General features: G+C 33.4%; 2 protein-coding genes across 2 annotated transcripts; one reads left to right on the plus strand and one right to left on the minus strand.

The window, feature by feature from the left end:
• Positions 1–2,603: 2,603 nt before the first annotated feature.
• Positions 2,604–4,383, plus strand: LOC128167793 (uncharacterized). The gene is made up of 3 exons (XM_052833705.1): positions 2,604–3,357; positions 3,498–3,562; positions 3,762–4,383. The coding sequence occupies exons 1-3, from the start codon at positions 3,264–3,266 to the stop codon at positions 3,981–3,983; spliced, it is 381 nt and encodes a 126-aa protein (XP_052689665.1). The 5' UTR covers positions 2,604–3,263; the 3' UTR covers positions 3,984–4,383.
• A 1,369-nt stretch (positions 4,384–5,752) lies between these two features.
• LOC128167849 (UDP-GlcNAc:betaGal beta-1,3-N-acetylglucosaminyltransferase-like protein 1) lies at positions 5,753–24,710 on the minus strand. Its single transcript, XM_052833788.1, has 12 exons — positions 24,561–24,710; positions 24,314–24,430; positions 23,663–23,759; positions 23,511–23,575; positions 23,323–23,388; positions 22,731–22,826; positions 21,342–21,437; positions 19,875–19,999; positions 19,408–19,543; positions 7,601–7,669; positions 6,577–6,651; positions 5,753–6,177 (listed from the first exon to the last, which is right to left on the minus strand). Exons 1-12 carry the CDS (start codon positions 24,570–24,572, stop codon positions 6,097–6,099), a joined length of 1,035 nt encoding a protein of 344 aa, XP_052689748.1. The 5' UTR covers positions 24,573–24,710; the 3' UTR covers positions 5,753–6,096.
• Between the last annotated feature and the right edge of the window lie 358 nt (positions 24,711–25,068).

Genomic DNA, 25,068 nt, shown 5'->3' on the forward strand with positions numbered 1-25,068 from the left:
TCAATACCTTCATTCATTTTTTTCTTGTGTTTATTGGGGAGGGAAAGGAAGTGGCATAAAATAATGGAAAAAAAGCCAATCTGATTAGATTTGGCATTGTAGAATGATTTTCCTTGATGCACTGTTCTTAAAAGATCGTTCTGTTAAATCTTGCTTGTACCAATTTTGGCTCCTATTGGCCCATACTTGATACAAAGACTATGTTTTGGGGTAGAGGTTTAGCAGTAATTTTATGTCAAAGGTACATGTAAAGGCCTTTCCAAGTCAAGACCACATTTTTAAGCTCACGAGCTGAAAACTCAAATGAGCATTTCTGGCCACATGGCCACATTTTCTTTGTCGTCCGCCTGTCCTTAAACTTTTTCACATTTACAACATCTCCTCTTTAGAACCACTGGGCCAATTTCAACCAAAATTGGCACAAAGCACTGTTACACAAAGGGGATATAAAGTTAAATTAAGGACCCCCCCCCCCCCCCAAGGGTAAGGTGGAGCCATAATGGGGGGCGAATTTTTACATAGGAGTATATTGAGTAAACTTAAGTGGAAGCATCCTCAGGTAGGGTAGATTCAAATTTGTGAAAAACATGATCCCTGGGGGTAGGGTATGGCCACAATTTGAGGTTGAACTTTTACATAGAATATACAGAAAAAAATCTTTTTATTAGAACCCTATTGGCCAGAAAAGCTAAAACTTGTGTGGAAGCATCCTCAAGTAGAGTAGATAAGTTTGTTCAAATTATGATCCCGGGGGGTATGGTGGGGTCACAAAGTTGTGGGGGTGGGACGAAAGTTTACATAGGAATACATAAAAGAAAAGTCATATGCCTATAAAACCTGTATCTTTAGTGAAAGCAACCTCAGATAATGAAGATTCTAATTCGTTCAAATCAGAATCTTCAGAAGTAGAGTGGGGCCACATTGGGGGTCCAATTTAACAAAGGAAAACATTTTAATTATTCACAAAAACTGAAATAATATATATATTTTTTTTACTTATATGCAAGCATTGTGAAATATTGCTGATTCTTTAAAATTGTGTCGACTTTGACCCCTGGACGATTCTTGGGCTTAACATGGGGTTTAGAGTTTGATGTAGGTTTATATCCTATATATAAACAATTTTTAAGGATCTTTTTGAGAACTTCAATGCTCAACATGTGATATGACTACCGGGTATAAACTCATTCTGTTAGTAAAGGGACTTGATTATACATTAGAATATCCAGGGGAAATGGATCTTTATTTATTCAGGATCTACAAGTATTTTACTACATTGTCCAGATGTTTGTACATGTATTATGAATCCCTTAAGTTTATTTTATCATACCTATTCCTCAGGTGAGCTATGTGGCCCATGTGCCTCTTGTAATTCGTTCAATTTCAAGTACAGTTTTAGGATTTTTTTCTGTCGTGGACCTCGTAACCCCTATTCATGGAACTTATACATGTTAAACAAAATGAAAAAAAATCCAAAACGATTTAATCATACCGTTTTAAAGTATCTTAAAACGAAGGCTGGAATCATTTTCAAAATATCATTGATGTGTTTTCTGTGTCTAAATGATGATTTTGAGACAGTTTTAAGCACATCGTCAGTTAAAGAAATTCATACATGTATGGTAATTCGCTGAAATTACAACAGAACAAAATATTAGAGGATTGATAACTTAAGGTTTATTTTAACTGTGACTAAAACGCCACAAAAAGTTTAGCCAGTTTAGTGACTAAAACGCCACTAAAGGTGACTAAAACGCCACAAAAAGTTTGGTGACTAAAACGCCACAATTAGCTACTGCAGGCAGTGACTTAAAACGCCACACATAGTCTTGGTTGAAAAACTACTCTTCAATGGCTGTCCTGAAATTTCAACATGATAAAATCCTTCGGTTCGCCTGACCCAAACACATTCCTCAGTGCCATCGCGATCCTCTCGTGCATCCTTGGTTTTCTGAACGAGAACGGGGTGTCTGCCTTTGGTGTCACGTGGTCTGATTTTATCTGGCTTTCTGTCCCTGCTCCACGAACTTTTTTGAGATTGCGTTGAAATCGTTTGATCTACAAGATTGAGATAAATATGTTGCGAATTTTGTTGAATGACATACTGTATACAGGGAAATATTCGCCCCATTTTATTTTCGCCTTCGTTCACAGCGGGTGATTTTAAGCAGTGGTGTCGGAAGTAAATTGAGAGTGGAGGTTGGGTTGGGGCTAGGCTCAACAGAAATGTTGACAAGCCCCAAAAAAGGGATTATGGTTATGGTTATGCCAAATTTTGCAAAAAAGTGGGGGAGGAGTGGCTAAGCCCCCCCCCCCCCCCCCCCCGCCAATTTAAACTTATTCAATATCTTCTTAAATACTATTATCAACAAAAGAAAGTTACATTTGATGGAAATTTACACCAATACAACGAATATGTAAAAAATGACAATATTCGAGTTTTGTTTACAAAACAAAGAATTATAAACTCTGTATCTTGCTTATAACTTGATATTTGAGTTTCAAATTTTGACATAGCATTATAAATTTATAGATTTATCATGATTTACATTGAAAATGGAAAAATAAAATTTGAAAATTTTAAGTCAAATCGTGTCCAAGTCCCTTTAAGGCACTAAATAAATTTCGAGAAACAGATTAAATATATGATGAATTGATGGCTAAATGGGCTGAATAGATGAAGCAATGCCTCTCCATCTAATCACCAACGTTGCGAACTATTGCCGTTGTCAATAGACTGATAAACACACGCTCTTTTTGGCGAAATCAATTGCAAGGATTCAATTACTGATTATAAAAGATGGAGAAAGGTGGATTCGAGGCTCGATTGCACTCACTTTTGGTGGACTACTTGTCCTCCACAAACACACGGACAATGACGCCTGTGGTTAGTAGAACATTCAACATTTCAAATACAGTTTATGTCTCAGCAAACACTCGACATCTGTTTATAGCCAAAAAACAAAAGGGAGATGCCTTTTTTTTAACGCCAAATATATGTTTTTGTCAACTAATTTTGCAGAGAAAACACATCCTGCAGATTTTAATCTTTCTGTACGGAAAAGAGAACATCGGTCATTTTGGTGGATTTTCCTATTCCAAGAATAGAGAAGTTGCTGGTTCGTATATCTATTACATCTCTTATGATATGATACCTCGGTTATTCAAAATCATCACTCACATTGTTTCTATTGTTTAATTGATTGTTTGATTGATTGATTTCAGATCAACAAAGGAAGTACATCCTGTTTGCGTTTCTCTTCATGGAGGCGTTGAAGAAAAACACAGTGACAGAGACGGACTTGACCACCCTCCAGAGAATGTGGGGGCAGCATCTCCTGTCCCTGGTCAACAATGGTGGGTACATGTAAAACTATGGTTAAAGACACACAGAATTACATGCTGTGTTTGATCGGGTTTTTTTTTATTAAAATATCACGTAGAATATCAATTATTTAAGAATGGATTAAAGAATTACATTGTAATCTGATGTTTAGGAATGGAAAAGGCCGCTGAGAAATACGAAAGGATTCTCCATAACAGCAAGGAGACAATATTCAACGTATGTAATATTGAAAATATTATATTGAATATGTACCTCTGCCAATAATGTATGGTCTAGGAGAATACATGTAAATAAATTTCTAGATTGCCAGATCAAGGACTTAGTTTTCTTGATAATATTATGCAAGGAAATATAATGTTTGCGTAAACATTTTCTTATTATATAATTCTGTAATTCTGTTTTCTCTGTATTTTAGATCAAACGAATTCAGCGCAGTCTGAAGAAAGTCAGATGTAACGACAGCGGAACAAGGACCAGGAAACAGACAAATCCTGACCACGTGACTCCAAAGGCAGTCACCCCGTTCTCGTTCAGAAAACCAAGGATACATGAGAGAATCGCAATGGCACTGAGGAATGTGTTTGGATCAGGCAAACCAAAGGATTTTTTCATTTTTAAGTTTCAGGGCGCAGTCTGAAGAAAGTCAGATGTAACGACAGCGGAACAAGGACCAATAAACAGACAAATCCTGACCACGTGACTCCAAAGGCAGTCACCCCGTTCTCGTTCAGAAAACCAAGGATACATGAGAGAATCGCAATGGCACTGAGGAATGTGTTTGGATCAGGCGAACCAAAGGATTTTTTCATGTTGAAGTTTCAGGGCGGCAAATGAGGACTTGTATAAACAACCAAGACTTTGTGCGGCGTTTTAATCACTGTCTACAGTACCTCATTGTGGCGTTTTAGTCTCTGCGGCTACAGGACACTGTTATTTGTGGCGTTTTAGTCACCAGACTATCGAAACTATAGTGGCGTTTTAGTCACCTTTAGTGGCGTTTTAGTCACCAAACTGTCTACACTGTGACGCTAAATAAACCTTAAGTTATTAATCCTTCAAAACGTTGTTCTGTTGTGATTTAAGCGAATTATCATAAAGGTTTCTGACAATGTGCTTGAAACCGACTCGAGGGCGACATTTAGCCACACAAAACACATCAATGATATTTGGAAAATGAATCCAGTTTGTGTGATGGGGCGTTTTAGTCTCTCGTTGTGGCGTATTAGTCACTAGAATGTCAAAACTTTACGTGCCGTTTCAGTCACAAATAAACACATTTTAATTATTTTCACTTTAGCTTTAGTTCTGTTGTAATTTTAAGTTCATCCTACACCTGCATCGATCATTACTATTTCCTACATTGTTTGTGCAACAAACATCAGATATCGTAATTAATTCAAAATAAACAAGTGTTTTGGTTTTCATATTTTAAACCGAATTGTATGTATAGTCAAGCAAACCTCCTAATCATTGAAGGCTATACTTTTTCAGACAATATAATATAAAGTCATTTTAAAAACAATTGACTAAGATAATTTGGATTTGTGAGATATCGGTATTATATGTCTTACCTCTTTATCATAATAAGAAACTGCTTGTACCTGAAGAAACGAAGATATTATTGCATTTAATTTTTGAATACTAAGTACCCATTCGCGGCTTTGGGGGAGGGGTTTGGTGTTGTAGAGCAGTTTTTCCACCAGTAGTAGTTTTTTTTATGAAAGACAATATTATTTAGTATTAGTATTTATATTTAAGTTTCGTCTTAAATCGCAAAACTAACGCGTTTATTCGCATTTTAATTATTTGCACAAAAACTGAAATGTTATATTATATTGATTTACTTATATGCAAGCATTTTGACACATTGCATATTTTTTAAAATTGTTTAGACTTTGGCTCCTGGACAATTCTTGGGCCTCACAAGGGGTTCAGAGTTTGATGTAGATTTATATCCCATATATAAATGATTGTTAACTATCCTTTTAAAACTGCATTGCTCAACATGTGAAATGACTTTAAAATCATCCTGTAAGAAAAGGGACTTGATTATAAACATAAGAATATCCAGGGGGAAAATGGAATTTTATTTATACAGGATTTACATGTATTTAACTACATTGTCCAGATAATTTGTATTATGACTCCATTAAGCTGATTTTATCATACCTATTTGTTCCTAAGGTGAGCGATGGGGCCCATGGGCCTCTTGTTTCTCCAGTGATTTTGATGATGACCTTGATGCAAGTTTCTTAATCAGAGGTCACACAACACAGTCCTTTAAAATGCATATCATTTTAATCTCCTTCGTTAAAGAGAGGCCTTTTGAGGTGTTCACATGTCTTAATTAACTTACAGGTGCATTGTCTTCTAAAGAGGTCATGAGAGTAATTACCATAGATCAAATACATATTATTTTATTTATTGTTTTATAGGTTTATTGATCTGACAACTTCTTTCACGGGAATTTTCATTTAAACAGTCCACATCAGCATTTCATAGACGATTTGTGGGAAACACTTCTATAAATGCTAATTTACACATAGCTACAGATAAAGCCTATGACTGTTAAATGTCCGCTACAGATAAATTAAGTTAATCCTTAAAGTAGTATTTTCTTTTTATTTAGAGGCAACATTATTCAGAGTATACCAGTATTTTGCATATTTTTTCTCCACCCTGGGATCTTGCAGGAGTATATCCATCAAACATCCCAAAGTTATTTGCATTTTAATGTATTCTAGCTTAGCCTAGTTAAAGTGGAAGAAATCAACTCCCTCTTTGAGATTCAGTGAGGCCAAATTCTTCTCAAATTCTCCTCCAGTCAAATCCTGTAAAATTTTTAACAAAAAAAAAACCCATTAGATAAACTAAATTTTCATAAATATAGCTGATAGTATTTATATGAAATGCAAAAATTGATTGACATTCTTATTTTGCAAATGTTCATCAATGCACGGCACCTTTTTTTTCAATTTAAAGGTCTCAATGTTACCTTTTAATGAACATTTAAGCACGTAAATTTGTCCCAAAAGAAGGAAGAGGTAGTTTCAAAACTCCCAATTTACTTTACCTACGTGTATTATATACACAAGTTGCAACTGACACAAATTAGATGGCAAACATTTTGACAGTAATTGGAACTTTTGTTCCTTTTCTCGATCTAAAACTGAGACACATGAATAACCACTCCAAAACTGTCATTCTCTAGAGTGATCCAATCTTCTTACCAATTTCATGCAGATAATGAAAGGGGGTTTGGCAGATTGGAAATGCACAATTGGTACTGTTGGTTTGATCTTTTCCTGTAAACAGAAAAGAAGAGAATCACAAGTTTGATGGTCGTAATGAATTGTCAATACTCCAGTATAGAACTGTCAGGGTGGAAGAAAATCTATGCAAACAGTTAGGGGTTGACCCTGCATACACAAAGATGTTAACACATTCAGCAAAATTCAGATGGCATTTTTTTTCCCTCTACCCTTGACATAAATGGTTCTCATTGTGATCTCTTAATGTTCGGTGGTTTTTCATCAAAAGAACAATGGCTTTTTTTCTCGGACAAGATCAGACAGAGTTTTGGTGCCTTACAGAAATGAGCCTCCAAATATTTGTTTGATATGGGACACCATGACAATGCACGGCTTTGTGCAGTGCAGAAACACGGACCACGGGGACACCTTTGTCACCCAGCGGAGCAGAAGTCAAATTTTCATTAGACCTCTGTTCCATACAACAAGTCCAAATCTTTCTTCAAATTCCTGCCATTATTTCCTTATCACAAGTTTTAACAACCTCCTAGGGTTCTGGGGGTGAAATATGAATTTTTTATTGTTATAATTTTCTATACAAATTATGAACCCACTGCCTCCCTGGGAGTTATAGGTGTTTAATTTGAGAAAAATGTTTATGTTGACACCATCTTGCTCGCCTCTGATGCCCTGTAGCTATATTTCTTAATGTTGAGTTTTCTATCCTGTCATTCTTTAAAATAGTTGAAAGCTAACAAGTTAATAAAGGTTGCTAAACAATTCTTAAACAGAACAATCGTTAGGCTTCTTAAAACTAAATCCATGTACTACATTACACATGCAGTCAATGACTTTTGTGAGGGTCACATTAATATTAACAAGGTGAAAGGAGAGGAGAGACTTGATCTCGATCTGTTAAAACCTCAAATGTATTTTGTAAACTTTCTATAAATCATACTATGTATGTGCGAGTTTTTTTTTTCTTTTTAAAATTTATACTGACCTTGGATTCATGATAAATGTATGCTCCACACTTGATCTTTTTCGGATCTACATCACAGAATGCTGCAACCTGTGAATTATAAAAGGCATATAAAGATAAGAAAAACAGAATCATATTTATACTTCTTCGAAGGTACTAAATATATTTCAAAAATTGGATAATAACTAAGGTTAAACTAATATTTCTATAATTAGATAAATATTGGTTATACTAGGAAGCATCTGACTTAATTTTATTGAAATTCTAAGTTTTCATTCTGGGCTGTATTTTCATGGAAAAACTAAAAAAAACTTCCACCCATTTTACATAAAGCCTATTAAGTATGTATCAGCTGCCTATTGTTTTAACTTAACAATAAAATACTAGTGTATGTCTACTGAGATTGATGCATCTTTGGTGGAATAAATGGTTTTCATTAAGAAAAAACACCCAGACTTAATTGATCTAAAATTGAGTTCACTTAAAAAAATATTTCAGTCTGGCTTGATTCTAGAAAATAAGCTCCAGATATTTTTTTCTGAAATTATGGAACTAAGCAGGTTTTTGAAATTTTTACCATCCCAGTATTTCCAAAAATTGCCAAAATTCTGAAAATATAACCAAGACAATTAGCAAAACAATTAAATCCTGAACTGGTATCATTATCAATGAAAAGTAACTGGAGATCACTTCTGCATCAGATTTACAACAGTGCATGACTCTCTGTTGTATGGAAAGTGTTCTTTCTACCTTTAACAGGTAAATGATGGACAACCCAATGTCAAAGGGCAGACTGAAGAAAAGACAAAATCCTTGTTAGATTCCGAGGTTCTGACAAAACCATACAATGCCCTATCATAGGTGTACAATAATCGGACCACCTACTCCGGCAAATGAAGGCTTGAAAATTGCTCGAGCAACTTGAATCTAGTTTATGACATTCATCATGGCTCAATAAAACGCATTGTGTTCTAAAGTACAGTTTGAAATCTGATCAATTCCCGTTTTACGTAGATGTCAACTGTTCATGCATCAATTGGGGATAAGGAAGAACTTTAATGACCCCCAATTAGATCGAGAACATTCATGTAACTTTAACCACGGAATGACTTTTACCTCTTTTGGCACTGGAAAGTGATACGAGATCCCAACGCCTTCAGATTTTCAAAGGAGTTCACTGATTTACCTGATTTCATTTTTCACACACACAAAAGCCAACTCTTGCTTTTTTTTTTAACAAAGAAAAGAAATTAGGAAAAGAATTTCGTTTTTTACATGTTGTCTCGGATTACCTCGAAAAAGATAACAACTAACTGATTTGTCAAGTTCTTGTAGTTTTTCTTTTCTTTTCTTTTTTATATGGCGACACATTGTGTAACGTTTGGTGTCCTACCAAGGAGTATGCAGATACATCAAAATAGGATTTCTTTATGATGAGATTCAATTTTAGCCCCCATAAATCAGTATTTAATATTTAATGTTTCAGGCTATGTTGGATTCATTCATTGAAATTGTTTGTACAAGAGAAATAACAAGAGAAGAATTTTTCATTCATTTGTCTGATACATTTGCATTTTTGGAAGAACATGACATCAGAAATGACAATTTTTGCAAGCCAATCACAATATCAAATTAAGTGAGCCATTAATTTAAGGTTTTACCTAGAACATACAGTACTTTAAAACTTTAAGCCAACACTCACATTTTTTTTAATTGAAAAAAGGAATAAGAGATTTTCTATGCCAGCACATCTTGTAAAATGTTTTCATATCTCCTCCTACTGTATAAATACAATTACCTTAGACAACATGCGCTTCCCGCTACATTGTATTAATCAATCAGAATTGAAAATATATCTTCTACTTATATGCACTGAAAAATCCTTGTCAATGCCCATGTTTGAAATTTATCTTTAGTTAATATTGCATGATTAATTGGGTAGTGTCCAATATTTTGTTGTATACGATTTCGATTCAAATGCAAATTTCTTCGTAAATGCAAACACTCAGACATCGCATTTCATCAAAATAACAGAAAACATCATTACCAGTGCATATAAAATAATCTTTAGATCATTCATCTTTTTTTAAGTGCCAGCAAAAGTATATTGATTTAAAGGGATGATATGTTTTAAAGGCTTCTCTAACAAAAAAAAAAAAAATCTGAGGTCTAAATTTTGCACTCCCCTGACAATCATAAACAAACTACAAAAGTTTGTGGAATACAATGATGTACTTAAATTTTGAAATTTAAAAAAAAAAAATCATGAAGGCGCAATAAAAATCCTATTTCCAATCTAATGATATAAAGCAGTTTCAATATGTTCAATCAAAACCTAATCTTCAAACTAATGCATTTCCTAATGTACGGTCATCATTAAAAGACCCAACAAAGCACTTTAAAGCATTTTAACTGAAACGAACCTCAATCTTGTTTAAAAGTTGATTAAAACCTTAATCATTACATGAATGGAGATAATAATAGTGTACTTGATGGAACACTTCCCTCCAATTTTTTCTCCTTCTTTAAATCTATCATTAAGAGCCAAAAAAAATTTTTCCCTCTTCAAGGCTTGCTTTACGACTGCCCATATTTTTAAGCAATATTTAAATGGAAATAAAATGGCTCGTTGCATATTACCTCTTTATACATTAGATTTTTCGAGGCATGTCTCCCTTTGAACAACCTATCCATCATCAATAAAATATCCCCAAACAACGCCACTCGATCATAAAAATGATGGCACATTAGACTGTAACTGCTGAATAAAATGTCCATTTAAATATTGCTCATCAATTTATTTGATTTTTTTTCATGTGGCATAACCAAATAGTTTTCCTTTTTAAAAACTGTTTTTTTTCCTTCAATAGCGAGCTTTTCTGTTGGCCAGTAAAAATTCAATTTTGATTTGAGTAGAATTGTCACATTCATCATGATAATGCATTACCGTAATTTAAAAGTTATTATTTTTATTTGCATGAAAACATGAGCAACATTTCATTTGAGATACGAGTAGTATATGTAAATTGTTATTCAAAATTTGTTTTTCCGATTCTTTAAATACTTTATTAAAATATTCTCCTTGTGTATAGTGATATTCATGGTTTCCATGAGCCAAATCTAAAATTATTTTAAGTGAAGTGACCATAAAACATAATGTTTTTGTTGTTTTTACTGCGAAATTTTTCAGAATTCAAATATGGGGAACACTTGTAAAATCTCAGACATGGATGTGAAAAGTTACATGTTGTCTGGTTAACTCCTACAGTCAAAACTTTAATTTGCTCCACTTTTGATTCAACAAAGGCCAAAAAGTGTTCCTGAAGCTAAGGAATTTCCAAATTAAAATGAGATAATTGAATCTAATCGCATTCAAAACACCTTATCAGGGAAATAATTTACAGGTATCTTAGACATCAAACGAAGGTCTCAGATAGGAAGGAACAAAAACTTGTTTAGGAGGGACCTAAATACTTCAGCAGGGGGAAAGGTTTATACAATATGGCACGGAAGCCCAAGATAAACTGGAACTAGCATTCTGAAGAATAAGAGAGCTTAAAAATGGGTTTTAAGCCATAAAACGGATTCCCATAGATCACGATAGAGCGCAGACTGTAATATGAGCCCTAATGGTTGACCAGCAGATGGTGCAAGCTACTTGGCCAAGCGATATGTCTTAATTCAATACCTTGCAAATTTTTCCCCATGCTTTCCAAATTCTATGTTTTCCTTTCATTTATGCAGGGAGAAAAAAAATTGTAAATCTCTTCTTGCAAATTCATGATATCGTGGAATAATTTCAGGATCATTAGAGGTCCCCATTCTAATGCTAACCTGATATTAGAAAGTTAATTGGTTCACTTTACAGGTTGTGATTTGGGGGTACTGGGTCTCAAAAGGAACTGTCCGAGGGGTCAGCCAATTGTCCCTGTTAAGGTCGGGGGTGAACCAGTAATTTCTGACCAGACGGCCACAGTGTAAATCAAGTGACCAGAAAGAAAAGTCAACGAAATCGGATCTCTCTTGTCCAGTCGAGGAGAATATACTGCACATCAATATTCCTAATTCGCCCCAGCAACAAGACATTTATGGGCAGATTAATTTATCAGAAAATTACTTTTAATGCATTTTGAAATAAATGTTAGCACCACTTTTGCTATTAAATCAGTATCAAACCATTGACATTTTGGATTCAAAATGAGCTAGCCCAAACATGATCATGAAATTTTTTCTAATAGACAAGCTGTAAACCACATCAATGCATTTCTTGTGAATTAAATAATCATACACAATTTTGAGATCTTTTGTGGCGATTTTGCATTTAGAAAAAACCCAGATGACTGTAAAAGATTAAAGCATCTCTATATTAAGTACTGTAATTATTCCTGGATTATTAGCAGGAAAAATTATATCACACATATTTCGCAATGACATTTATTTGTTTTAAATAGAAACATTAACTTCATTCACGATTTTGAATCATGCAGGAAAAATGTTATCTTCAAGAACAAATTAGGAAATACATACTATCAATTGAATAATTTTGTACTCATCATGTTTCTTTAGCAACTGGCTTAAGTAAAGAGCTTATTTGCAATATATTTTATAATGTCTAAGAGCAGGTATTCATTTATTAATTTCAGTAGCCATATATTTAATAAATATCATACAGAAGTTCGGAAATAATAAATATCCTAAAGTTAAAGTTGCTCTCATTAATCTTCTACACCTATACGATTTGAATACATGCCTATCAAAGAGCCTACTGAGTATTCATATTCTACCTCCCTATTTTTCAAAAATATTGGAGAATACAGTTGTTTACAGGGAAATACTCCACCCCTTCCTCCTACCCCATAATATTTTCCCCCTTCCCCTCGTTGTCAGCAGGCAAATTAAGACTGGGCTAATTCTAATGTCTTAAATCATCTCTCTTTAAACACAACTGTGTCAGGGCGAATTCAAAACTGGGCAAAACTGTTTGCAAGTGTAGAAGGGCAAAAATTACATAGCTGCACATTCATCATAACTAAAGAAGTTAGAGTACCAATATCCAGCCAATCAAAGTTACAGGTACTGTTACAATTTCTTTGTGAAATTAAATCAGATAAACGGTTTTATACAATGTAATACTTAAGCACCTGTATGAAAAGTATGAATTTAGAATTAAGAAAACTGGGTTATAAAGTCACTCTGTGCAAACAAAACTTTTTCAAACCTTCTCATCATGTGTATCTTTAAAGTATGACAAAAAATCACAGTTTGACAAAAGATGCTTTGAAATTCACTCTGGTGAATGAAATATAATCTTATTTACCATTAAACACGATCAGAAACGAAAAAGCTTCGTTTCCAAGACCTTCATAAAAAACGTCATGCAGAGAATAAACTTGTTCAACTTTCATAATCTTCCAAATTGTAGTCTTGTTACTTTTGTTCAATTCTAAAACAGTGAATGGTTCAAATCAAGTATGTCTGCAGAAGAGCTTGACTCAATGGAGTCTTGTATCGAAGGCCTTCCACTTCTGTGCCTCAGATTTTATGCTTCCTCCTCATCTGATAGTTTTGTATAAAGTTGTGAATTCTAAATACAATTTTGACACTGAATGATGAATAGATAGAGAAAAAAGTATTAAGTTTTATAATCCCTCTATTAAAATTTTGCTTGGCAAAAAATTCAAATAAAGCACACAGAGAATTCAAGAAGATATCTCTTCTGTAACGATTTCACAATAGCAGATCAAAAGCTGTCTTTGAGTCAGGTTCCATAACCGACAGCTAATTTAACAAGACGACAGGTTCGTTGGAATATTTAATTGATAGCATCATCAAATTTCAATCTTCGCATCCCATTAACATCTCCAATATAAAACCTCAGCATTTGATACTTGGGTTGAGACAGTATTAAAAAAAATGACCTTATGAATCTAATTTGGGCAAAATCAAAATGAAATTAAATGGGCAAACATTGTGTTGCTATAGCCCTTGTCCTTTAAGTTTGCCAACAACAGTAAAAAAAAATGGATATTGAATACTTTATAGCCTTTTTTTCATATGAATGTTTAAGTATTAATAAAAACTGGTTTGTGATCTTGGCGAGGACGGTTTCCTTATTTCTGATACTGGGAGGTCCCTGGCAACATGTGTCTTAAGGTCAGATACAAAACACAATGTACACATAAACTTTGGCCTGGTCAGTGTTAAATTAAAATCCACATGGACAGAATTCCAAATGATTGAATCAATAACCTGGACACACTTCAAAATTTGATTGAAAAACTTAAATTTATGACTTTATTCAAATGAGAAAGGAATTTATGAACATTGTGTTTCCCCAGTCACTTAAAACTATACTCAGAGCAGCTATAACATTCATATTTCTGCTGTACCTACATGTAATACTACTGAATTAGTCAAAACCATTTACAATAGGAGATCTTGAGTTTGATCAGTTGCACTAAATATATTTTTACTCATGAAATGCATTTATTTCACATCTCTGCACTCTTTCACCTGTTTATCAAATGCCATTCATTGGAAAAAGTATAAAAAAAATTTTAAATAAAATATCATGATTGAAATTGCTGAAAGCAAGAATGAAAGAAATGTAAATCATTTTATTTTTATATAAGTTTGTGAGTTACGGATGTGTTCAAAACTTGTTCCCTGCAATAAATCTCACAGGTTACTGTCAAGATGGCAACAAGACCCTCTGAAACATTAGACAATAACTCTTCAACTTTTTTCAACAACCATCAAATTTCGGCAAAAAGAACTTGGGAGCTCCTATAAAAATGTTAATGTCCTTTATCTCATTTCCAGAAGGCATGACACTATTTACCAATATACCTGAAAATGACAAAATCTGACCAAATTTACAACCATATTTATCCTCATTAGTTCAGGTAAGCACAGGTAAAGTTCACCTGGTGTCAGACAAGGGCCTACTTATCCCCCTCTCCATTTTTGCTTGACCACGCCATAGCCAATTCATTTGATTTGCCTGGACAAATTTGAAACTGCAAGATAAATCTAATTTACAGATGTTATCACAGAAGGGGCTTTCATGTTAGGGAGTTTAGACATGGTCAGTTGTTAAATACACATGCCCCTGAATCTCCTTTCTTGAAATGAGGGGGCCATTTGCATATGTTTGTGTGTCTGGACATTTACATACATGGTATACTTCGGCTCTACTTGAGTTTCTATTGCATTCCATTATTAATAAATTATGTTTTAAACTATATTACCCCCGGCCACCCTCCAACTCTGAATCCTTCCATTGCAATCCTTTAGTGAAAAAAAATCAAAAAATCTTGATAATAAAATGCATCTGAATTCAATCTACATATTTTTCAGTTTCTTTTTTATGAGTTTTATCTAGATTTTATTCTGCATTCCATTTGGTTTTACTGTCACATGTGCTAATGTGGCTGTCATATCTTTATGGAGGTTGAAATTTATTGAGTATGACTTTGCCTTTGCATTAAAATTCCCTATGACCCTTGAAGAAAAATACATTTTAATGATTTTTTTCTGAAAAAATTGAATATCTAAAGTGCAAATGCATTTAAGAAACATGATTCTTAGTTTTGTACAGTAAAGGAGAAATTTTTTTAATTTATAAAAGTGTAATAATAAGTACCAGCACAGTTGTATTTCTTTATAAATTTCATATGCACCTTCACGTAAAGAAAAAATTATGCCAAAAATGGCAAAAATTATTCAAAGGTTTGGCTTAAAAAATCATAACCGCACATTATTTTCGGTATTATTGTTGAAACATGGTGTATAAGAAAATAAGCCAGTCTTAAAAGAGACAGAGAAAAAATTATGACTTTCTAAAAAGGACTCACACCCCCATTATAGCATATTTTGGATAACTGCCAAATTGGTAATGAAATGACATTGACCTTTGTCAATGACCTCAGGTTTATAAAGGGAATAACTTACTCTCAGGTCACAGGCAACCTTTGTGCCAAGTATAAACCTTAAATGATTTTACGTCTCATAAAAGCTATAGACCAGACATGAAATTTGGAGAAACAGACAAACAAGTGGACAGACAGTTTGACTAACTGAGAGATATATACTGGTAGTCAGATGGACATAATATGATTCCATTATACCCATTTCTTAAATTACACATTAGCTTCTGTGAAATACCATGTCACTACAAAATCTTTTAAAAAATAAACAAATGACAAATTAAAGTTGAAAAACACATAAAATGATAAAAAATTGTCTAGTTAACTTAAAAATAGCACGTGCATGTTTCTCTATCATGATGATCGAAGGGTACGCAAATTTTCACAAGGAATTCATGCACTAGTTTCTAAAAACGGGTCCACATAGAATTATGTCTACAGATAGAAGTTGGATGGACAGACAGACAAGGTGAATCCATTATTCACCCAATTCAAAACTTTTAAAAGGTATAAAAAAAAATGACCCCATTATTATCCTCTTCAGACATAAATTACCAATCCCACAACACTAGCTGTGTCGTCAAACAATTTTTTTAATTAGTTTTATCATTCCTAATCATTTTTATATCTGCTTTTCAAAAAACGAAAAACACTTGAATAAAAAGGTATGCAAGCACCACTGGGAAATAGCGGTTAAAAAATTCATGCACAATTGATGTACCGTTAGCTTGATTCATGTATATTTTTATTTGCATGTCAAATTCAATTACAACCATAAAATATACAAAAACTTTATATTATCATAGTGTTGAACGGTGAAAATATCCTTGAAAATGTTGATAATTTCCTACTCTTGAAATGTCATAACTGTTGTTTGAAAGATTTTCTCCCACTGCATGTGTGAATGAGAGGAATTGATGAGATTCAAATTTACATAAAATGTTAGCCTCTGACCTCTGATGAAATGTACATGATGAAGCTAGCATACGAAAAGGAAATTGATTGCTATCAACTTTATCATCTAAACCATCCCAATAAAATAAAATCCATTAACTGTTACAAAATATTTTTGTCGGTTTCTTTTTCTATCCAAATTTTTTAAGGTTTAAATCAATGAAAAATTTTCAATCAGAACATTTAATGCACATTAATCAAAAGCAAAAACTTTAGTACTTGTTTTCTGGTCTGAAGGAAATCAAATGGAAAACTTATGTCCTGAGATCATGCAACTGAAAAGTCTGTATGTCTGTCTGTCTGTCTGTCTGTCTGTCTCTCCCTATCTCTCTTTCTGTCTGTCTCTTTCGATTTCCACACATAATGATTGCGGCAGGAGAGAAAAATTTCAATACGAAAGTCTTACAATTCAACTCATACAACATTCTTTGCAGAAATGCCAGCAAATGCATACAAGTGCCAACAAAACAAATCCCAATTCAAACTCATTACAAGCGGAGGACTATTTAACCTGCCAACTAAATGCGGGAGAGAATCCTTTAAATCAATACAAACACATTAACAGATTTTCCAAGGTGTTCTCTCAGGATTTTATTTAATGGCTGCTGCAATTGAAATCTAATTAATCATCTTCCTGTTCTTCTTTTGTAACATCAACTTGGGGTCGATCGGGACTTTGAATTGTGGTAATTCTACTTTAAGTTTGTTAAGAAAATTACTTAACAACAAAACTTTCCTAACAAAAACCAATCTTTAACTTTCACATATACCTGTCAAGTGAAATAAAGTTTATGAAAGTGAGAATTTCGGCTGTTTCAATCTTCTCAAGGCAATGATTTTCCTGGCATACTCTAAAACCTGGCCTGGCCTGGCTTGGCCCCATTGGCCTGGCCTGGCCTCAAAGTTGGCCTGGCCTCATTTTTGGCCTCAAAATTGGCCTGGCCCCAAATTTTGGCCTGGCCTCAAAAATTGGCCTGGCCTCTAAATTGGCCTCTTCAAAAATTTTTGGCCTCAAATTTTAAAATTTCTTTTTTTCTCATTTTCTTAGATTAAAATTGAATTTTTATTGATTTCTTTCAGAATTGAATATTCTTAAGGAATATTCATATGAAAATATATATATGACAAGATGACCGATTTTTCAAGTTGAATTACTTTAATCCATGTCTAATCACACAAAAAAAACCTATGACATGCATGCACAGCACTGCTCCTACTGTAAGGAATAGATTTTCCCAATACTAAAGCGATTAAGTTGTCACTCCCATCTCCCATTTAAAATTTAAACATAATTTTAAGAGACTGACCTGATTGATATCCAAAACATTTGTAAACTGGTACATAGCATTAAATTGTTATCACTGTGTAATGCACTTTAAAATCTGCTGTTTGTTTATGTTACCTGTCAACACCAATCAAGCCCAAATTTCCCTCCCCAGCAGAAATTTAATATCAACCTTTTCTGTCCTTAATCTATTACATTTGGGTCAGATTCATTGCCTATCCTGCCGTTTAACATTTCACATGTCTAATTTAATTAATGGCATTTGTGAACGACTGCAACATTGCATCCCTCGATAGCTTGACCCGGTGTTCATTAATTCATCACCTCCTGATTATAGAGTAGAGTTTCCTGTATGTGTTGCTTGTATACTTAGGAAATAATTGTTCTCCTATGGGGAATTGTCATCATCGGAATTTGAACAAAGCAGAACATTTTGTGATTTTTGATAGAATAAACAAATATTGGCCACTTCCATTACTTTTTTCTCAAACAAGTCGTTGGTAAAAGAAGAGTTGCATAGATAGTGTCTAATCTTGAGAGCAGTTTGATCTAAATACATTGCAAAAACATGCCATCGTTATACAATTGCAGGGCAAAATCACATTCTTAAGTTCTTAAGAATTTAAATCATACTGAATAAAAATCTGTTAGAATTGATTACTCAACATACTTTTAGTCATAGATATACATTGTTAGTACTATATTTTCAATTGTAACTATTATTTTTGATACATTATCACTTTAAGACACTATAGGCACCAAAAGTGATGTTTAATGTGCATTGAAAATAAATCAATAAAACATCAATAAAAACGTCAAATATGTAAAGAAAATATAAAAATAAATTTGAGGCCAAAAATTTTTGTAGAGGCCAAATTTGAGGCCAGCCCAATTTTTGAGGCCAGGCCAAAATTTGGGGCCAGGCCAAAAGTGAGGCCAGGCCAACTTTGAGGCCAGGCCAGGCCAATGGGGCCAAGCCAGGCCAGGCCAGGTTTTAGAGTATGCCGATTTTCCTTGATTACACTTTGACGCATTTAGAAACCTATTCTTGAACAGCCATTTAACTTTTAAATGTCAAATCTGACATCCACACTGATTTGTTCAACAATCAAACCAATGTGTTTGAATTTGTAAACAACATTTCACAAAAGTAAAATATGTTGGTCATTCTTCAGACTGTTTTCATTTCTTTGTTCTGTATACATTTAATAATTGAAAGCCAAGAATTCTTATAAAAAGAACACAACCATTTGCCATGCAGTCAAGAACATAAGTCTTTATCAGCACATGTATACACATGTACCATAAGTAAAGTATTATTTCACCATATAAAGCTTTTGATGTTTAGTTTTTCTTTACTGCATCAGGTAACTAATTTCAAGGAATAAAATTTAACCATTTATAATGCATGCATACAAATTATAAATACTATGATTGACAATTTTAAAGGGAAATTATAAGAAGTAAGCACCTGTAAATAAAAATTTAACTGTAAGTTTGTAATCAATAAATTACCAACAATTCCAAAATTTTTTATCATAACATCGTAGTGCCCTTGACATATGCTCTTTTAATTACATAACATGATAAATACATCTTCTGTTTTTGTATTTAAAAAAAAATTAATACCTATTCACTTTGTTCATTAGAGAATAGCATACCTTCCTCTGATTGGTCGTCGACAGATTTCTGTAGAATTTCTTTCCTTGTTTCCCAGCATTCCAGATTGTAAATGACTCCCACTTGTCTAGGACCTGTTTCTGGATATATTCCATTCTTATTTCCCATATGGTATCTCTGGGAAAAAAAATCAAAATTATCTATTTCATATGTGTCCCTTTTGATGAACTTATAATGAATATTTACACAAAAATGAAATAATTAGACCAAAGTATTCTACTTACTACATGTAACATATTTATAAGGGCAGATAGTGTACAAAATAATGCAGCTACCAATGCATGTACATGTACAGTATGTCAATAGTTTAGCCCAGTTTATCAAAGAGATTAATAGATGCATCAAAATGTACCACATTTCCATTTTAATTTTGATACATTTTAGTGCATGATCGAGTGTATTACTCAGGCACATACACTGTATGTGGATGATAATAACAGACACTTACTCGTGTATGGAGAATGTGGTGGCCCCTGGGTGGTACCTGTACATGAGAAGATCTGCGTCCACGCGACACAGTCCCCCACCCAGCTCCAAATGGCGAAGGAAAAAGATCAGATCTTCTGGCACACCCTAGTGTAAAAATCCGAGATTTGTAAGATATAATGTATAGAAAACAACACATTACTATTATTTCATCATTACTGTAAACCCACATTTGTTTGTGCCAACTTTAATTTTGCACTAGTTGACTAGTGATAAAATGGTTTGAAGAGATTACCGGTAATTTTTCACAATATCAGCCCTGTGTTTAAAATATTAATTAAATTACAAGGTAAGATAAATGTGGACTGGTTGACAGCGAGAAATATTCCCGACACAGAGGTTCTAGCAAACCTCATGAATTTTCTTGCACACAAACAAAAGTCTGATTACAGTATTTGTTAAATGCTAATTTTCGGAAATTTTGTTGTTGAGCCATTACATAACATTTTAAAATGTTCATCAAAGTTATAACTGTGAAGTTAATTTTTTTTTTACTGTCTACAAAGTTATGCGTCTTTGAAACAGTAAATCTATGAACACTACTGTATTAATACTAACAAATATAGATACTGGGTTATTTTTGCCTCGTGTAATTTTTGCCCTTCTACATTTGCAAACAGCTTCACCCTGTCTTGAATTCGCCCAGACACAGCGTCTTTAGAAAGACATGATTTGAAACATTGAAATTTGACCAGGCTAAAATTCGCCCACTGACAATAAGGGCAAAAGGAGCAAAAAAAAAAAACGGGGGCAAATATTTCCCTGTATACAGTAAAACCATAAATAACATTTAAAAATGCATCCAAAAAATAAGTTTGAAAATAAAATGATCCCCAACAAATATTAATACTCTATAGGTATTCCAAGCCCATAAATGTATATATATAAGAATGAAAGCAATTTCTTGATATGGTATGGAAGGTACATGTATTGTGTTCATGACAAAATGTCATTTAATCTTAGCCATCCATTATTCTCTTGTCTATACTAGGTATATAACTACAAAAACAGGTTCAGGAATTTAAGGAATACATACTAGTTTTTTTTGTACAACAGAAATGGAATATGAAGTAAACATATCTTTTACATGGTCTAAACTTTTGCTTCGAAAAAAACATATAGTATTACATGTATATGTTAAGTTTTTTGTATAACTATATCATGTCAAAATGAAAACTATTTTACACAAAGAGTTTTTTATTCCTACTAAAAATTATTTCTTTCTCTCTTTCTTTTCACTATTTCTTTTTTCAAATCTAGTTTTGGGATCTTTTAAACAAATTCAAGACCAATATCATATCATATTCATATTATTTTGTTATAGCAAACTAAAATAAACAAAGAGCTTGCTTTGTTCAAAGATTTGGGTTTCAGATCTGAAAACAAATCGAGAGGGGAGTAAAAATCTGAGTGGTAAATCTAGACCCACTTTTCCACCCTCACTGAAGCCGCCAGCTTTGTTGTAAACAGATCGATGACAAAACCAGGTAGGCATGATGAGGGTAGGCCCATGCGACGTATAAATCTACAAAAGAAACAAAAAACTAATCTTACAAAAGGTGTCATTTTTCAAAGACCAGCATCAATCACAAAAACCCCGTAAAGTTAAGCAATTGTTTGCATTGCATAACACGCCGAATCTTGATTGTGCACATTTTTTTCTTCTTCTTCTGTCCGTGTGACCAAAAATTAAATTACTATATACAGTTTCATTAATCTTCTTACTGCAGCATTCTATGACAGACTGTCAAGGAGAGTTTTTGTCAAGCATTCAAGTGACACTGATCTTGCTCAGCATGGTTGCCAATGGAAATTGGAGACCTTGTCACATGTTTCGCAGACACCATCATCCCCGACTCCAAACTTATGTCAGACTCGGCTGTTTTGTGTTTCTGTCAATTCATTGCATGTTTCTTGTCACACATGCCAGTAAAATTTGCAATACATGTTAACTTGAGTAATTCCAGAAAGCCAACTAGATCATTAAAACCTATTTATCAAAATACTTGTTCCATGCCGACAAGTGAAGTGGCAAGAGGCAAGAGAAACGTCAGCTGATCGGTAGAGTAACAAAGTCAGATTCAATAAACAATTCAATCCACAAAAACGAAATTATATCAAGATCAAACCACATGAACTTGACCCTCTTGAGAGCACTGATACAGTGAATTCAGAATGTCCTTGTAAACGTTTTACTACAGAAATCGATGGAGTTTAACATTTTTTAGGCGTGTAGCAAAAGATTCTTTGCTCTCTTAAAGAGAAGAAAATCATACATCAATTTTTTAAGTGATTGTTGAGTTGTTGAAGAGTAATAAAAAGCAATCAAAGGATGCAAATAAAAGGCTAAACCAAGATTTGTACCTGCAGGGACCCTTGTCTAATTATTGTGACATGTGTTCTATTACTAAGCTTAACCAGGGATGCAGATATGTCCCTGGCTTAACAGACCAATATTCATGGTTCTTATGGCCCAATCTGCTACAGGGGCAAGTGAAGGATTCTCTTTGACTTACTTTAGCTGGGATGGATCTATTATGCATATAAATGTACATGTAGCACTAATTATATGACCAATACTGTATAAATAGCTATAGTTTTTTTCTGCAGGTGTAAATCTTTGCTCTTTGATTTCAAAAAAGATACATTTAATTTTTGCAGTTTTTTATTTGATGACCATAAAAACAATATACCAGTAAAAACAATTTTTTGCGATAAAATTTTTGGTAGTTGAGATAAAACTGCAAAATGTTGCCAAAAAAATATGCTGCAGTATATTCAGGTAATACAGCATTTAAAAGCTAGATAACAGACTTGCCTGAGAGTACAGCTGGTCCTGTGACAGAGTATTGGCCCACTTAGTAAACCTCTCTGTGGACCCCTCGGGTTCCCTGTGGAACTTGCTACCTATGATCTATCAAAAAGGTGGGAAAGTATTAATTGATGGGCAAAAACAATGTTTTCTGACATCTGTATATCAAACAAGTACTGGAACATGTATTCAGAGAAATATGAAATTACTATTAAAAAAACTTAATGTCTAAACCAACTTCTCAGTTCTGTAGTTATAACCCATTTCCTTCCATTTTGATAACATTCTGAGATTTAATTATTTAATACTAATATTTTATAAAAATTGACGCACATATATTGTGTCTGACAAAACTCTCCTCCTAGAAACACGCTAGCTTAAACATCCTTTATTAACTGTGCCAGTGCTTTGTTACATCATTTTTCATATATAATCTTATGTGTTGATAAAATGACGTAACAATGCACTGGCGAGAAATTGTACTCGGCAAGAACTGGTAATATGCCAGTACTGCCTGTAATTTTGACCACATTACATGGTCACAAGAAAGGAAGTAGCTGAAAAAAGTCAGGATGATATGTGTTAACATTAATCTTACACTGTTCTGCTCTGATCTAGCAGCCTGATACTGTTTAGACACTCGGTCTGGTGACATCACATCATCCTTCAAATAATGGAACAGTGCCGATAATCAATGACAATGGATTGAATCAAAACAAATAATACTACACATACCGGTATTATTTTGCATTGTTCATAAAAGAGACATATTTTGGTAAAACTTACAATGTCCTGAAAACACAGATAGACTCCGCTGCTCTGTTCCACAGCTTGATTCTTAGCATAACCCACTGTTAAAATAGAATGGTTGAAAATACATCATAAGCGTTGTTTTTATAACGATTTTCTAATCTGATAAAGAGTTGGAAAATACATGCCTCCTCTTGGATTTGAAGTGTGGCCACCAATTGTCACTGATATAGACTTCTCTCTCAAGGTTTCCCTCCATTCTTCCAGTTTAGAAATAGTGCCATCCTACATTTGATTGAAATTCTTAACAGTACCGTAATTTGTTTGTTAAGATTATCGAATTTGGATTACCTCATTTAATATGTACCTTTACTTAGCAATGACTGGATACTTGTAAATATGTTCAGATTACATCTCTAAAATACATAAATATGTTACATCATACTATATCCTGATATTCATGTGAGAAAACAAATGGTATCTGAATATATTACATGTGTACTGTAATTTGTCCATAAGTCCACAAAAAAATTTATATCTATGGACAGACTATATTCATTTCTTTATTTACAGTAAAGATTTTCATTTGTGTCATTTTCTCCACATATAAAGAGAAAATTAGTGAAAGAAAAGATCTTTGAATTTTTGTCATATACTGATCGTACTCTTCTTCACCAAAAAGTACATGCAAATATATTATGCATGTGAAATCAACAGAATGTGATGAAGATGGTAATCTTAAAACGAACTTAACCAATTCTTTAGTATGCCTTACAACTATTTACAAGTGCTCCTATACTGATGTAAATATTTTAGTTATAATGCAAACTAATACTTACTGTTGAACCATCATTAAAAATGGACACTTCCAATTTCCCATTAAAATTTTGAGTCTCCACAGACCTAAGGCAATCATCTATCCATTTATCACCATTGTATACAGGTATGATAATACTCTACAAGCATAGAAGGAGAATTGTACAAACACAATGTCAATGAAACTGTGACAAATCCACCACTATTGCCAATAGAATGATTGTCACGATCATAACAATTATTTATAAAACGTTTGAAATTTACACTTACCACATCTGTCATACGGTAAACCAATTGTTAACAACCCTTTTAAATATTCGTTCAACGTAGGTATTGTGACAAATTATCGTTTTGAATTTTTTAGCTAAAATGTTTGCAACTCCGAGTGAACTCGGTTTGTTGTCAAATTATAAACTGAGGTAATTCGGGCGAAAAAAAAATACTAAAAATTCCGATCCCGATCAAATTAATTTTTTAAAGGCACAGCGCACGGGCATATCACGTTGAAATTACAGACGCTTGTTTCATAAAGTGGGCTTATAGCAAATAAACCAACCGTATTAAAACAAGCACCAATGAAAATATTTCTTTTTTCTCTACTAAAATAACAACAAGGAATTAATGTATTATAAAAAGAAAAGATGGCACAGCCGGGTAGGTTAAATATGAATATCAGCTTGTAGTGAAATTTAAGCCCTAGTGCATAAACGATTTATTATTGTTCATAATATATTTTTTAATCGAGAAATTGAAAATTAAAAAAAAAACAGAGTGTACA

The sequence above is a fragment of the Crassostrea angulata genome, chromosome 10, assembly GCF_025612915.1.
Source record: "Crassostrea angulata isolate pt1a10 chromosome 10, ASM2561291v2, whole genome shotgun sequence".
Classification (NCBI taxonomy): domain Eukaryota; kingdom Metazoa; phylum Mollusca; class Bivalvia; order Ostreida; family Ostreidae; genus Magallana; species Magallana angulata.